The sequence below is a fragment of the Drosophila virilis genome, chromosome 2, assembly GCF_030788295.1.
Source record: "Drosophila virilis strain 15010-1051.87 chromosome 2, Dvir_AGI_RSII-ME, whole genome shotgun sequence".
Lineage (NCBI taxonomy): Eukaryota > Metazoa > Arthropoda > Insecta > Diptera > Drosophilidae > Drosophila > Drosophila virilis.
Genome location: NC_091544.1, coordinates 8,510,528 through 8,526,749, shown reverse-complemented (window position 1 = coordinate 8,526,749; position 16,222 = coordinate 8,510,528). Strand labels below are relative to the sequence as shown.

At 43.4% G+C, this 16,222-nt stretch overlaps 5 protein-coding genes across 8 annotated transcripts in view; 2 read left to right on the top strand and 3 right to left on the bottom strand.

Annotated features, from left to right (window-relative positions):
• NK7.1 overlaps positions 1-3,391 on the top strand; it is a 38,747-nt gene extending 35,356 nt beyond the window's left edge. For both annotated transcript variants that reach the window (XM_015172206.3, XM_015172208.3), the window contains exon 4: positions 2,127-3,391. In XM_015172206.3, coding sequence (XP_015027692.1) covers positions 2,127-3,062 — 936 coding nt within the window. In that variant the 3' untranslated portion in view covers positions 3,063-3,391. The remainder of the gene's footprint in view (positions 1-2,126) is intronic.
• Positions 3,305-5,114, bottom strand: spn-B (spindle B). The gene is made up of 4 exons (XM_002054401.4): positions 4,911-5,114; positions 4,694-4,855; positions 4,279-4,622; positions 3,305-4,220 (listed from the first exon to the last, which is right to left on the bottom strand). The coding sequence occupies exons 1-4, from the start codon at positions 4,963-4,965 to the stop codon at positions 3,732-3,734; spliced, it is 1,050 nt and encodes a 349-aa protein (XP_002054437.1). The 5' UTR covers positions 4,966-5,114; the 3' UTR covers positions 3,305-3,731.
• Positions 5,115-5,261: 147 nt separating this feature from the next.
• Positions 5,262-6,039, bottom strand: ATPsynE (ATP synthase, subunit E). Its single transcript, XM_002054402.4, has 2 exons — positions 5,882-6,039; positions 5,262-5,766 (listed from the first exon to the last, which is right to left on the bottom strand). Exon 2 carries the CDS (start codon positions 5,731-5,733, stop codon positions 5,491-5,493), a length of 243 nt encoding a protein of 80 aa, XP_002054438.1. The 5' UTR covers positions 5,734-5,766; positions 5,882-6,039; the 3' UTR covers positions 5,262-5,490.
• A 311-nt stretch (positions 6,040-6,350) lies between these two features.
• Positions 6,351-12,501, top strand: Afti (aftiphilin). Of its 2 annotated transcripts, XM_002054403.4 has the most exons (5): positions 6,351-6,935; positions 6,999-8,158; positions 8,214-8,400; positions 9,212-9,589; positions 9,856-12,501. In XM_002054403.4, the coding sequence occupies exons 1-5, from the start codon at positions 6,761-6,763 to the stop codon at positions 11,388-11,390; spliced, it is 3,435 nt and encodes a 1,144-aa protein (XP_002054439.1). In that variant the 5' UTR covers positions 6,351-6,760; the 3' UTR covers positions 11,391-12,501. The 2 variants fall into 2 exon arrangements, with proteins under 2 accessions (XP_002054439.1, XP_015027696.1); XM_015172210.3 differs by lacking the exon at positions 9,212-9,589 and having other exon boundaries at positions 6,354-6,935.
• A 211-nt stretch (positions 12,502-12,712) lies between these two features.
• Positions 12,713-16,213, bottom strand: Set8 (SET domain containing 8). Of its 2 annotated transcripts, XM_002054404.4 has the most exons (3): positions 16,020-16,213; positions 15,301-15,743; positions 12,713-15,230 (listed from the first exon to the last, which is right to left on the bottom strand). In XM_002054404.4, the coding sequence occupies exons 2-3, from the start codon at positions 15,614-15,616 to the stop codon at positions 13,462-13,464; spliced, it is 2,085 nt and encodes a 694-aa protein (XP_002054440.2). In that variant the 5' UTR covers positions 15,617-15,743; positions 16,020-16,213; the 3' UTR covers positions 12,713-13,461. The 2 variants fall into 2 exon arrangements, with proteins under 2 accessions (XP_002054440.2, XP_032294814.1); XM_032438923.2 differs by lacking the exon at positions 16,020-16,213 and having other exon boundaries at positions 15,301-15,938.
• Between the last annotated feature and the right edge of the window lie 9 nt (positions 16,214-16,222).

Here is a 16,222-nt window from a genome sequence, read left to right as displayed (position 1 = left end):
TTTATTAAGCCATACCCTCCCCCGGTGTCGCTTGCTCGAACATTTGAAAAGGGAATCACCGCACACATTTAAATGTCAATAAATCATAAACGACAAGCATGGAAGCGGCCCCCAGCCTTGTCTTGCCACAGGTTGAGCCACAACTTTTCACTTTAGACGACAAAGTTTTCGTTTGTATTTTTAGAAATTTCTGTATGAATGTTGTATATGTGTGGCTGTTATTGGTAAGCTCAAAGAGGTCTTAAAGTGGATCACAACAGAAAAACAAAATGTTTATTTATGAGATAGGTACAAGTAAAATATGAGTGAAAACGTCTATACCAGTATCTTGAGAATTTCTTTTAGAAAAATTTGTATGCCAAAGAAATTAATCAGCAAAATGTATGCAATAAAAAATGCCACACGCAATTAAAAGAAACGCAGTGGTTAAATTAGGCCAGACACACATTTAAAAATAATCAAATAATTAAATGTAAGCTGTGCGCGGCATGTGCCCAAAATAATGGAAGAAAAATATGGCCGAGATGCCCGCATATAAGTACGCGTAAGCCCCATTAAAATAGTCCATTTTAACTAAAAAAAAAAAAAAAATGCTGCTTTGAATAGCCATTAAAATTGCTCATAAGGTAAACACGCCGCCGATTTTATTGTTTATTAAGGAATTAGTGTACAGGCGCGGGCAATCGGATGAGTAATTGGTCAATTGTATATAGCCGAGTGTAATTACGGCCAAAAACGAGCGAAACGGGGAATACGTACTGCCAGCCATATATGTAGATACACTGGCAGCCCCTCATAATCCATCTTCATCGATAAAACAAACAATTTGCGCACACATCAATCCATCGACAAGTACATTTCAATGATGTGCGTCTATTTTCAGTGCATACTGTATTCGAAATTCGAAATATTTGGCAATCAATTAATTGATTTTCAATATGAAAATTAACGAATTTTTTATTTGTATACTTGAGCGTTTATCCTCTTCTCGTGAAGGAGGCTAAGTAGAGGAAAATTCTGTTGATTTTCTTTTTTTTTTTTTTGTTTTGTTATTTTGCTATTCATGTTAATTTCATCATTTTTACGGTACGCCGGCAAAATGAGCATGTCATATGACGGCATCTATCTTTGGCGCTTATTTTTGCTTCATATTCCGATCGTGAAAGTGTATGCGTGTGTGTGTGTGTGTGTGTGTGCGCTTGCAGACATGCCGCTGAAATACTAATTATGTGCGCGATTTAAATAGATTTTTCATTTATTTAGCTAGGCCATCACTTTGGATGAAATGGAAATAAGAGGCAAATGTTTTATGTTGCGCCATTGACGCTGCCTGCCGAAGCGTCCCCGTTGCCCTGTGCAACATAAAGCACCACAGTACACACACACACACACACACACACACATACAGACACATACAGGCACATTGAATGTTGGGTGGGTGAGCACTGAATGGGCATACGAATGGAAGTGGATGATAGGCGGTTTCTGCATTTTGACAGGCCCACATCATTTCAACTTAGCTTGTTTTGAACTGTAGCTGACGTAGCGGAAGTGTTTGCGTACAGCGAGTGGAATATGCGATACATAATTTTTAATTATTTGTTTTACGCACACTAATAAGGGCAAATGAGGCATAAACATTGCCTAATTATAGCGAACTGACTCGTACAACAACTGGCTCATATGTAGTACATAAGTTCTTGGGGGCGAACCGCATAATAGAACATATAAATATTTGAACAGCAAGAAGATTTCACTTCAACACTGAAGTCTTCTTCAATCTTCATTTCATTCCTGACTATTTTCTCAATTAATGAGTCTTGATTTTCGTCACAAATTGCCAACAGTTTCTCTTCAAATACATCGATCTTTGCAATGTCCCCTATATATCCTTTATACCCTATGTAGAGCCTTTTCTAGAGCCATGTACTAAAAAAAGCGTTGGCCGTAAAATCAAAACGGTCCAAGTTCGTTTAGCTTACGTCCTATCAAACCCTTTCAGATATATCTTGTTGATATAAAAGCCCGCAGCTTTTGATTAGAATTAAAATGAACAAATCAATGTGACTTTTTCTTAAATTTTTGCCACTGTATTTGTAATTTAATATTTTAATTTTTTTTTGCAGGTAAAAATATGGTTTCAAAATCGACGCACAAAGTGGAAGAAGCAGGATAATGTCACAAATAACGAAGCTGCCGAGCACAAATCGTCCAAGCCCGCAGCCGCGGAGCAACAATCCAAAAACAATAGCAGCAGCAACAACAATAACAATGGCTCTGCTGAGGATGGCGTCCAGCCAACGTCCATTACGGCCAGCAATGTGGATGCTACACCGAAAAAGACGTCCAACGGCCAAGGGGACAAGTCACGCGGCAACAACAACAACAACAACAGCAGCAGCAACAACAACAACGCATCAACACCGGCCAAAGGCGGCAACGGTAATAATGGTGACAGCAAATTGCAGTCAAAGAGCACGAACGCCAAAATAAAAAAACAATTGAATGCGTTGCTGGAGAAGACCGCGAAACCCGCAAGCAGCCCAGCAGCAAATGGAGCTAGCGCTAACGCCAGCGATTCGGCTGCGATTGCTGGCAACAACAATAACAACAATAGCAACAACAACAACAAAACAGCTGAAAAGCGCCATGCCAACAACAACAATAACAACATTGGTGAGACATTTCATCACCATCGGCTGCACCAGCACGCCATACCGCTAACGGTGGAGCCTGCGGCACCTTTAGAGCAGACTGAAAAGCTGGACATAAAACTGGAGGAGTCGCCAGCGCTGAGTCTGCAACGTGCAGCTGTTGCAGCTGCAGTTGCGCAGGAAAACGGACGCAGTTCACCGTCAAAAACGTTACTGGCTGAAATGGACTTTGAGAGCAAGCTATCTGCCTCAAAGATATCCATTGCAGTGGCCATGGCCAACACAAAGCAGCAGCCAAGTGAATCGGCCAAAATCGAAAGTGAATCGGAGGATGAGGAGACAGCCAGCGAACCGGGCACCTCCACAGAGGCACAAGATTCGCAGGATAACGATATGCAAATGGGTTAGACTTCAATGCACACAGCCAGGCCCTAAACCCACAACAACCTACACCTAGCCAGTCAAATTAACTTGTGCCAAAAAAGTCGAATATTGCTCAAGCACACGGCCAGCTTTCATTCAAGATTTGTTTATATTTTGCAATGATACATGATGTGTGTGCTTGTTAGTTTAAGGCATTTACGCATATTTATGTAATTTATTGAATGTATGTATGTACTTGTATGCTTAAGCACTAATCTTAAGTATAGGCTTTGTAAATGTTGCCATTAGAAACGCATTTAAATGTTTAATGTGCTGTTTTAAAAATAAATCCAAAAAAAAAAAAAAACAAAAAACAATATTGTAATTGTAATTTTAACTTTCGAAAATTTCATGTGATAAAGTATACGAAAGGGTAGAGTGAAAGAAAGCGCGTCAATAACAGCAAAAACGACAACAACAACAATTGGTGAATTCATGTTAATTACAAATTTAATTTAACTACACTAACTATTAACTACAAGTGTTTAAGCAGAAACAGTCCTAAGTGTAAATTGCTAATATATATATGAAAATTAAAAAAAAAAAAAAACAAATAAATATTTAATGTGAGTGTACAAAAAAAAACAATGAAAACTATAACGCGCGGATCAGTAGCCGTTAAATATTTTCAATTCAAAAATTAAAATAAACAATTCAACAAATTAAATCATGTTTTCTTTTAATATTGCCGTCTGGTCGGCGTGGCTTTGGCACATTTACCACGCCGTCCGCGGTAATCAAAAACTCGGTAAATGCATTTGGAGTCTCGGGAGAGTAAATGACTTCTAGCTTGCGCACTGTAAGCAGCTGATCTCCCTGCTTGAACTGTTTGGGCACCTTGGATATGCGCATGCGTGTTCGACCTAGATTTGCCCACTGCAAGCCCAAGCACGGTACATCCTCCAAAGTCTTCTGATCCGCCTTTTCAGTAGCAGTCATTTGATTGGAACACACCACTGCACAGTCGTACTTATCCGCATAGCTGAGCAGCGCATGCACCATGCGACGCATATCACGCGCACGCTCCTCGAAGTCGGTGTACAGGCGAAAGATGGCTGCCACCGAGTCAATGATGATCAAGCCAATGCTATGCGCCTGCAGCAGTTGCGGCAAGCGATTACTGATGCACTCAAGCAGTGGTTGCTGCAATGCACAGGATGAGCTATGTGAGGATCACTTCGATATACACTGCATAACTCACGCTTTCGTATTGATGCTCAATAAAGATGTTACCCAAAAAGTTGAGCTGCTCCTCCGGATAGCGTGCCTCAAATGCTTTGCTTATCTGCAGCAAACGCCGGGATGGAAAAGCATCTTCAGTGCAGATGAAGGCCACGCCTTTGCCCAAGCCGCCTAGTCTCGGTGGCAGCTGCACACTGAGCGACAACTGCAGGAGCACCTGTGATTTGCCCACGCCTGATGCTCCACAGATTTCAGTTATGCCACGTATCGAAACACCGCCGCCAGTGCACTGATCTAGCGCGGCACAGCCAAAGGTCACACGCGACCACTTCAAGCGAGCGGGTATTTTAAATAAAGAATCCGCTGCGTGATAATGCGAATAATTTAAGTAGTTGATCCATGTATAAACAGTCAAGCCAGTGTCCGTGCATTACCTGATACAGGCGTTTCTGCTAGCCACTTGGCAGCTGCATCCTTCAAAATGCGCACATCCTCCGGACTGCAGCTATGAACACAAGTATCCAGGTCACAGGAACGAGTGTCCATGAACTTAATCCTAGGCGTGGTTAATATTGCCTCGGGTGTGAGCACATTGACTGAGTGAGATCATTAGGTTCGATCAATTAAAAACCTAGCAATACGAGTTCTTACCCCGCTCGGCAATCTCCTGCAGATGCTTGGGCAACTGCTCCAAAAAGTTCGACATCGTTGTAGGCGCTTCAAACCGAGTGTTGGCATTTGAATTATATGACTTGCGTGTGACCCCAACACGTAAGATGTCTCAACACCTATAAATTATCGCCTTGGCAGCGAATAATTATTGATTCAACAAAACTTATCAGAACAAATTTCACAAAGTGCAGCAGTGCAGTGCGAAAGAGAAACGGATAATAGCAAATGGAGCCATAAGAGGAGATAGCTAAATAAAGACGATGCGATGTCTTTCACGAGAGGTTTTCATTGAAAAAAGGCCAGCTGAAATACATAATAAACAGCTCACTATTATATGTTTTACATAATTACTTTTTTTTAATTTGCTCAATTTTAGACAAACTTCAGATAAACACACAAACACGATCGATAATTCGATAGTCTAAGAGCAACACTGTCCGATCGCTTGCGCCCCATGGAATTTGGTTGTTGTTTTTGCTGTTGTTGTTATTGCCTGGTTTTCTGATTATGTTGCGAACAGTTGTGGTAGCAATAAACTTAAAGAAACGAAAGTTGCGTTCTAATGGGAGCTGGGCTTCGACAGCTCAGCCAGAGCCCTAGCCTCGGCCTCAGCGCTGCGCTTCTTCTCCTCGGCCAGTTTGGCATCGCGAACGGCCTTCTGTTGGGCTTCAATTTCGCGCACCTTCTCCTCCTTCTTTGACAGCCGGCTTTGATGGGCAGCACCATAGGCAATGCCTACAATCAATAAGGACCATCTTCCGAGCTTGATGAGCGGCGAGACACGAACTGGAGCCTGAGACATAGCTGGTTAGTTATGTAATGAGCAGACTAATATCTGCAAGGAAAAGGAATGCGTCAGTTGTCTGAGTTAAATACAAATGCGAACTGGCAACTCATTTCGTTTGTGCGAAATAAATAAACCAATATATTGTTTTATATCGCATATTTACCAATAAATTTTACGAATTCAAGTCCACTACAATAGTAGTATAACCTTAAAGCAGCTGTCAGACTGACAAGAACGCAATCGATATACTAAATATCGAAAGTCCCAGTGTTGTAAAATACAGTTTGCTCTATTTGGACAATGTATTTTACATTAATTTGAATACAATGTGCACAAATTTATGTATTTGAAAACATTTGATTCACAGTTAGGTTTGTTTTTGAAATAACAGTTATAATAGCAGCTTTCACGTTTCAAACAATTTTGATTGAGTGCGGTTGTATGGAGATTTAACATTTGCTGTGACCAGTTCAATACATTTATATTACTATGCTTGGCTTAGGAAAGGAACTAAATGCATTTTAAAGAATATATTTAAATTATTTCAATGTATTTTTGTAATTTTAACTCACAAGCATTTTGCTTATGAGTCGGTTACTTTTGGTACTCGTCTGCAATAGTGACTCGTGGCTCGTGACATGTCACACATCTCTAGGTCTGAATGTCAGAACTAAGCCTGGAAAAAATATGTTTTGTTAAAAACATGGCGAATTATACACATAAAAACGTTTGATTTATATTTTTTATTCCAAAATCATTACGCAAGTGACACATAAGTAATACACTTAAAGCCCCAAGTCGACGCGTGTGTGTAACATAAAGTCAAGCAAAAAAATTCCAGCACAGACCTTGAGTGGGCTCACAAATACACACATTCGCACACACACAAGAACTTATACACATACGTAGGTAAACGGGTTGAAAACGTCACAGCGACCAGCGCGACAGTTCCTGAAGTGTTTGCAGCTGCTGTTGGCCAAATTAGCACGACAACAACAACAGAAACAAGTGCCAGAAATTGGAACAAAGGACACACAAAAAAATGGTAAATGTACCGCCGCCACTCTTGTGCAGCACCCCACCCCCGATTGACTTTGGTGAGGACGATGACGATTCGGGGCTGCAATCTACACTCCACTTGGAAGACGGCGACGCTGACGAATACTCTGAGTATGGATTAGTCACCGACACGAACGAAGCTGCGCTTAATGCAAAAGGTAATTGCTCTTTATAGCTACTCTACTCTAAGTTTATTAACGAAGTACACCTCTCCCTTACAGTGCCACCGCTGCCAGAATTGCCCATATCATCAGCAGAGTACAACGCACACTCGCTGCCGCTCGATCTAAGCAATGGCTCTGTTAAAATAGTGGCAGCTACAGCGGAGGCTTTTAATTACCAGGTGAAATCACCCGACTTTGATATGGCAAAGGAGCAGCAAATATCAGCACCACAAGGCAATGATGTGGAAGCTGCCACTGAGGGGCATGATGAAATTGCAAACGTGGCAGAGCAGCAGCTGGAGGTGGAAACGGAGGAGAAGGAGGAGGAAGCCAATACCAATGATAATGTGCCCTCGCTTAAACTGGACAGCCTAAGTCTATACTCCAGTGAAAGTGTTACGCCTCTCAGCACCTTATCGCCAGTAGCTGATGAGCAGGCAACCAAAGCGCCCTCAGTGTGTCACCAGGTGACGTTAGAGGATGTGTCCGACGATAGCGACGAGGAGTGTTCGCCAAAGAAACCCAAAGAATTATTCATACCCGAGGGTGCCGCTGACTTTTTTGCCATAGAGATTGTGCAAACGCCCACTCAGCAGGCGCCTACGTTGCATAACCAAATGCCTGTCGCGAGGCCTGAGTCTGACTTTGCTGCGTTCCGCGAATCAGCTTTTACAGAAACGCCGCAGAATGAAACAAATGAAAATAAAGACGAGGCTGAGGCTAAGGCTCAAGCAGAAGATGATGACTTTGGCGACTTTGCGGACTTTGCTGCAGCTCCAATGGTGGTTGAGCCAGAGGAGCCAGTGGCGACCACCAGTCAGGATGATGGCTTTGATGATTTTCAGGATTTTGTCACGCCCGCAACGCCAGCTGCACCAACGCAGGCAGCCGCAGATGATGAAGATGATTTCGGTGACTTTGCGGAGCCATCATTTGAGTCCGCTCCTGCAACAGCGGCGCCCACGCTACCGCAACCACCACCGCCAGCTGTTGCACATCTAAGCATTACCGAGCGTGTGAAGCCAGTGCTGGAGATTATGTTTCCCAATCTTGAGTCGAGCTGTGAGCAGCCTGCAACCAAGCACGCACCGCTAGCTGAGACGCAATCATTGCATTTCGGTGCCATTGAGCAGGCGCACGCTCTAGACTATCAGTGGGCCAACTCAGAGATGCGACATTCCTTGGTGCGCTCACTGGCCATTGATTCGCGTAATATTGTACGTGCAACTCTATACTTTTGTTTTTTGAAGCTAATCCCTATTTTACGTGCAGCTCTTTGGCGACAAGTGGAACTCATCTATGCCCCGATTTGCGGCCAATTTGAGCTTCGATCCTCTAAAACCACTCAAACCGTTGTCTGCAGCGCCTGGACCGAATCCTTCCTTGCTGGACTCCCAACAGGCGCCCATGACTAGCTGGCGGCCCACGACCAGCAGCTCCAATCAGCAGCCACTTCCGGGTAAGTTTCTAGACACATTGCACACCCTACACTACTTAGTTGCCGCAAATTAACCGCTACACACGATTCTCGTAACCAAAATTGCCACCGCCTCTCGTTCGCTCTTTCCCGAGACAGTTTTGTTGATCCACTTGCTTTCGCTTTCCAACTGAATAAACAATTGGCCTGCCGTTTATTGGCTGCTCTTTCTCTCTTTCGTTTTGTTTTACATGCGTTTTCCTTATTTTCATTTAATAAAAGGTTCTTGCAAATTGTTAACTCTTCGGTAGACCGAAGTTGTCATGCCCTTGCAGATATAATTCAAAAGATTGTTGCGAAACACTTTTATTTAACTAAATGCCTTAAGCTTTTTAAATATTTCTGTTAACTCAAGGTTGAGATTAGAACAGCATGCGATATTTTTACAAATGTTTTACACAAAACAATAAATTGTTCACTTATGAACCGAATCGGGCGCAGATGAGTTCTAGAAAAATATTAGCTATACCGTATAGAAAAACCTACAAATTATATTGGAATTATTTATTTCAAAACCATAAACATATGATATCGTCCAAAAGCTAGTTACAATACCCTAACAGCTTATAGTGGTTAGACATTATGTTATATCACTTGCAGGAATAGATTTTTATACCCTAATTATATCGAAAAGAATACAAAAACACACGGTGCTTTGCAGCTCGATTTGAGACTTGATTCGGAATTTAACTTCTGCAAGGGTATTAAAGAGCAAAAATACCGTTATTTTCACTTGTTTCTTGTGCCCAACATTTTTGTACTCAAATTTATCCTTATGATAAATTGTATTTAGAATCACATGTACAGACTTTACAATTGGAACAACAACAAATAGACCAAGAAACGATGGTGGCTAATGCTGATAAAATAAATCTTGTTACCTCTAACTACTCCCACAACGTCAACAATAACAACAACAATATTCACGATGCCTTGGATGCGCAACTGCCACTGATGGAACTACTTAATGATAATGATAATGACAATATGACAATCAACCACAACAACAACAACAATGCCTATGCCTATGCCAATGACAATGATATGCACAATTTTGTTACACATTTTGCCACCATCCGCAACAATAACAATCATGCAATAACAACAACAACCACAACAACAACAACAACAAACACTTATTTTACTGCTCACTGCGCCTTGCTGGATCTTAGTAAGTTTCGTTGGCTCCGTGCTCCGTGTTGTAGTTGTGTGAACTGTTTTTTATACTGTTTTTTTTTTTCTTTCTTAAAGTCTTTGCAACTCCAACTATTTCTCCTCAATTCTTGTTACCTCTCGCTGCCAAACACTACCACCCCCCCACATCCAACTACTGCACTCGTCAATCCAGCATTTTAGTACTAATGTTGTGCATTTGTATATGCCAAATATTATTACTGATTTCGCCATATTAATGCTGATCTTTTGTGTGGTTCACAGGACTTGACGCAGCCACCGCAGCAACAGAGACGGGCCAAGCTCAAGCGCAGCCTAGCTCTGCTTATGGGCAAGGCGCGACCAACGACGCCAACTGCAGCTCCGATGAAGCAACTGACGCCTTGCCCGCCGCCGCCTGCCTTGATGACGCCCCAGCAACATCATCAGTATTTGCTGCTGCAGCAGCAACAGCGCCGCTATCGCCTACTCTATCAACAGACGGCAATGGCCACGGCTTCGACGACGCTGAGCAACTCTCTCAGCAGCAGCAGCAGCTTGATCTGAGAGAGTCACCGTCGCCATCACCATCACCGCCACCTCCACCCACAGTCAGCAGCCAGCAGTTGCATGAGGTTACCAACAGCAGCTGCAGCAGCAGTAATAGCTTTACGCTGCCGCTCAAGGAGACGCATATTTATACACCCTCCAAATCAGACACAGCGGTGGCCAAAACCACAACCCTTGCGCCCATTGATTTCGACTACGAGATTGCCTCCGCTGGTATTATTATTGATGAGACGGTTGTCAAGAAGGAATATCGCGATGTGGAGTACAAGCCACCGCCCTACGGTCTCGACTCACCCAGCAAGCTGAGCGCCTCGGGCAAACCAACAACAGAGGATGATGATTTCAGTGATTTTCAGTCTGTACCCGCCGTCAAAAACGCCGCCCATTTGCAGCCGCCACGTAACGGCACACCCACATTCGGGGAGCAAATGATACTCAGTCCGGCCATACTGTTGCCACAGACAATTCCATTGGCCAAGCCCAGCATTGAGTGGGGCGACAATGCGCTGGCCAGCATCAATGCCGAGGAATTGGCGCGCATCGAGGAGCTATTCTCGCATCAGTTCAAGCCCCCAACGATAAGTGCCAGCGTGGCACAACAGTCACCCAAGCAGCAACAGAAGCAACATCACGAGGATGATGAGTGGTCCGATTTTGTTTCCGTGCCCGTGCAACAGCAGCAACAAAACAACCACAACAATAATGTGTTAAATGTGCAGAGAGCACGAAAGGCCCCACCAATCACAGCTGCGTCCCAAAAAGAGGATGACTGGTCGGACTTTGTGAGCAGCACGGCGTTGCCTGTGCGCGCTGCGCCGCAGTTTAATTCGGGCGCCTGGCAGAGCGCCAACTTTTACAATAATCCGCTGAGTCTCTATCAACAGCAACAACAGCCGCATGCACATAGCAATATAGTGCCCAAATATCAAAGCAGCAGCAGCAACAACAACAACAATAATAATGTACCCCAGCAGGTTCACATGATGCACGACTTCTCCACAGCACCGACAGCAACAGCAAACGGAGTACCCGCAACTTATCAGCATCAGCATCATCAACACCACCAGCAACAGTTGCAGCAGCAACAGCAACATCAACAGCATCGCCAGCAATTCCATCTGAGCAATGCAAAGGTGGCACCACGCATATCCCTAATACCCGATCTGAGCTTTGTGGCGCCAGCATTGCCCACCAATGCGGGTGCCTTCATGAGTTCGCTGCCCAAGCCCAGTTTTAGTGCCAAGAAATGACAAAAGCTGCGCAACGCGAAAAAGTTGCGGCCGCAACAGCAGCAGCAATCCTCAATGTTGTTGGTGCCGCGGGCACGCCCACTCGTAGCCGAGGCGAGCATCTTGACGTAGGCAACGCATCAGTCAGTATTATGAATCCGTCTAGATATTTGCTATATAGGTTTAACATATATTGTGAGAGCAACTGCGAGCAATTAGGCTCTTGTTATTGTTAATGTGCGTGTTGCTGTTGTTGTTGTCATTGTCATTGTTGTTGTTAGTCGTAGAAGATAACTGTAGTCAAAGCAATGAAAATCTACTCGCGTCGAAAATGAACTCTAGTGCAATATTGTGTATAAAACTTAAATTGATTATATATTTGTAAAATTTAAGAATTATTTGATTATTTGGCCGAAAACTTAAAAACTCAGCAATTAGTAATAGCCTTTAGTTATAGCCTCTTGATTATATAATAAGTGGATGTGTTTAGACTGTATAGCATGTTTCATAGAACGTTGTTAGCGATATTATCTCAACATTTAGCAACGGCGACTTTAATTAAGTCAGTGAACCCCAAATGCCTTTTATTTGCTTTCCTGTTTAACAAGTTTCCCAAAGTCTAATTAAGATATGTTTGTCCTTTTAATATCACTTTACGCAAGCCCAGCTTAGTTATTAGCCCAGTTTTGACCCCTTACGAGTTGGCTTAAGTTAATGCTTGCAAGAGTTTTGTTAATATCAAATATCACAAATCTCCCCAGCCATTCCATAGTGTGTTATATATTTTAAAAATTCAACAACAAAAACGTAACCCGCCTAAGCATATATTTTCTATATACACCTAATGTTTGTAATGTATTATTATAACTTATAAATTTTGTTACGTTTGATCAAAAAAAAAAAAATGAAATTAAAAAAAAAAGGCGCGTGCATTCCATGTGTTGTCATAGTTTGCCATGATCTCCAAAGTGAAAACAAGATAAACAATTGGCTTCAGATTTTTTGTGTTAATGTTTTTATTTATTTTCGCTTCATGTTTGTTTGTGTTGTGAGTGTGCATGTGTTGGGTGTGTGTGTGTGTGTGAAAGTAAAACAATTATAAATTACAAACTAAATTCCAATCGATGCTTTAGACGTAGACTTAACTGTAAATTATGCATTCGTGTGTGCTTTGTTTTTATTTTGCTAATCAAATTTTAAACAAATATTAATGATATATAAAATGGTTTTGCGCCTTGAATTAAAATCAATGTATTATGTGCTACAAAATTATATTATACAATTAATAGATAATGTACTGTATAAATATATATGCGCAGAGTATAATAAAAATAAAAAATATATATAGTAATTGAAAAAAAAAAAACAATTTACGTTTATTTGAACCAAATTTTTGTTGCAATACAATCTTGCGTTACTTATCATTTAAGTTTGTGGGGACGGGGAGCGGCGACGGCATATATAATTAGATTCATGATTCTACTAGGAGACTCGCTGTAAAGCGTGTTGGAGTACTTGAAACCTGCTTATAGGAAGCTCATTGGGTGATGTGCATAGAGAAACACCGGATGATATCTATTTCTCAGGCAATCTCTCAGTAAGTAGGACTCTGCCAGTGGACGCTACAGGAAGCCTCGTCAAACGCGCGTGTTAAGAGATGTTGATGCAATAATAATATATAAATATCTAGTCAGGGGTTTTGTTTTGTTTTTGGATTGGGATTGGCGAGGTGCACGGGGTGTATATAGATAGCACTATGGCAGTAAATAGTACATAATTATTAGCAATATTACATATATATACCTAGTCCTATATAAATAGTGTGTACGATTTCATTATAAATGTGAATGCAATGTTTATGTCATAATCATCAGCTTCAATCGCTTCAACTTCGTCTAAATGTTCAACAGTTTCATAATCGATGCCTTACAACAAAGGAAAAACGCTAACAGATCCAAAAATATGATGATGATGCTCTCTATCCTTTACGATATTTTGCACTAACAGTTTTTGTTTCTTTCAAATTTTCATTAAAGAATATCTAGGCTACTATTATTTATTTAGATAATGACATTTGTCATGAGCCAATGGCTCAGAATGCCAGCCATGGATGATGGAGCAGCGATTCCTTGGAACGATCGCCATAGTCATATGTTAACTCCTCGCCGGGCTCAATGTCATCCTTGGCTAGCAGCACCAAATGTGGTCGTTGCTTGATGACAACCACTTTGGTCATCAAATTGCCGTTGCGGGAGTGATTGATAAGGCGACCCAACTTGCCGGTGTCAATGGTGGCATCGATGCAGTACTGTTGGTTCTTATGCTTAAAGTAGTACATATAGCAGCCGGCATTCTCGTCCAGCGCATAACGACGTTCGCGTTCAGTGGCCTCGCTGATCGCAATGAGATCACCCACATATTCGACGACAAACTCGTTACGCTTGAACCGACGTACTGCGACAACGCCCCGCCCCTTGCCCATAAAGTGGCGAACCTGCAGACCCTCGCAGCGCTCCTCGAGCACGGCCTGCTCCAGATTACGCATCATTTCCTCTTTGACGGCCGTTTTAGTTTTGCGAACGCTGCGCCGCACCGGGAAAAATTCGGTCAGCTCACGATTGCCATTTGTTGCGGCCAGTGGTTGGGATTTGGCCGCCATTGTCCTGGCCTTGGCCGGTTTGGTAGATGCCTTTGGCTTGACCGCTGCTGCTGCTACTGTAGCCGGTTTGGGCATTGCCTTGGCTTTGTTCATATTTTCACGCTCCTCTGCAGCCTTGAGTAACGCATGCACATCATCGTCATCGTCTTCACCGTCGTCCACCAATACGACATCTTCACTTGGCGCTGGGCTGGGCTGCTGGTAAGGCGCTTGTGGCTTTGGCTGATTCAGTCTTCGTCGCGACTTGCACGCGTTGCTTGCGGCCAGCTGCATTTGCAGTTTACGCGGCGACTTGCGAGGCGACAACGCATCGCCCTTCAGCAGCACTGTGTCGCGCGGCATCGTCTTGATAGGCGAGGGGCATAGTATGCGGTGTGGAGTCGCGGGCTTACGTCGTCGATTGCCCGCCACCGCAGGCGATGTGCCAGCCGTCAAGCAACAGGCGACGCCACTGTCGCAGGAACTGCTGTCATTTTGGTCCAATTCAAAACCGCTCAGCGGTTGCTGCAGCTGGTGCTGTTCTTGTTCATGCTCTTGCTCCTCCCCCTGCCCATGGCCATTGAGCGTAACAATCTGATTGAAGCGACCGTTTAGCACGCAAGCACTCAGCACAGAAGGCGGTGATGAGAATACGGCACTTGCCAGCTCAAAGCTTTTGTTAATGCGAATGCTAGAGGCCTTTGTGGGCGTGCGATCGATGTCCAACGTCAGCACTGGCTCCTGCAGAAATATATTATCGGAAGTCGCAGCGCTGCTGCTGCTGCTGCTATGCGACGAGCTGTGACTGTCGCGCAGCGTTGAGCGATGCGTCTGAAAGGCAGCCGTGTTTGTAGATGTGTCTATGTGTGGGTCGGTTTGTGTGTGAATGTCTACTTGTATGTGTGTAGCTGTGTCTATAGATGTGTAGTTACTGCCCAGCTCGGAGCTGTTGTCAGTTTCCAGATCATCGTTTGGATAAGATGGAGAGCTGGTACTGGTGGAAGGCGACGCTATGGAGTGTGCGTCATACAGGAGAGATTCCTCTTCCTCCAATTCGTCATCTAAGGCGCCACTTATTGTTATTGTCTTTTGCTCTGCTGTTGTAGTTGTAGCTATTACTGTATCTGATAGAATAGTAGATATTTGTTGGCTTTTTGCAGCCGCATTCGCTTTAAAGAAGTTCTCAATGGTGCGTGTTTGCGAACGCGTTGCCAATTGAACACCTATGCAATAGGGAGGGGAGGCTGTGAGTGTGCTAAAGTTAACCTCAAAATGCACTCAAAAAAAGCTTACCAATTGTGCGGCCAGTTTCAGACTTGGTTGAATTGCCATTAGCCTTGTTGTTGTTGTCTTTGCTGTGACATTGTGAATCTTCCGCCGCATTGAGATTTTCATGCGTTTTCATAAGACGGCAGTCTTTTCGCTTGGGGCTGGCAAAGTATTGATCATCCAGCAGATTATTGGTGGCCGTCGCAGCCACGGCGCTGATTGGTTCGCCATTAAACGGCAGAGCCAACGTCGCGTCGCTGTTTGCGTCGACCCCGTTAGAGGTAACCACCATTAAGGCGGGCTCTTTGGCGGGCCGTGCGCGTCTGCGAACCATTATCATTTAAGGTTTAGGTTCACTTTGGGGTGCCACACAAAAATAGGGGGTGGGAATCCGTCGAGTTGATAAATTACACTAAGGCAGCAAGTTTGTAGCACACGCACACCAAGATACAGAAACGGAACACAGACTGCAATTTGCATAAGTAGAAACAAAACGAGGCATTAAACTTTTGTACAATATTTGGGCCCCGCGTTGCGCCCTCCCGCTTCAACACACACACACGCACACTCGCACAACATAACACAACAGAGCGCGTACAGTTTTTGCCCCTCGACAAAAATATCGTTCTGCTGTGTGTTACTGCTGTTGCTTGTGTCGCACGAAGCAAAGAGGAAGACAACAGCGAAAGAATGATATGAAGCAGCCTGCTCGTTGCGCCAGTGAGGCTGAGCCAGAGGCCTACCTATTTAATTAGTTGAAAACAAATTTTTTCGTCATACGCGGCAGCGCATGTTTTTCGTTTTACACTGTTTTTTGCACATTGCTATTAATAATGCCGCTGCGTTGTATTTTTTTAGACATTCATATGCACTTTTCCTTTTCCGCAAACTTTTTTTGTGTGTGGTTCTTTTATTCCGTTTTGCAGTAGAGTTGTTGATGTCTTAT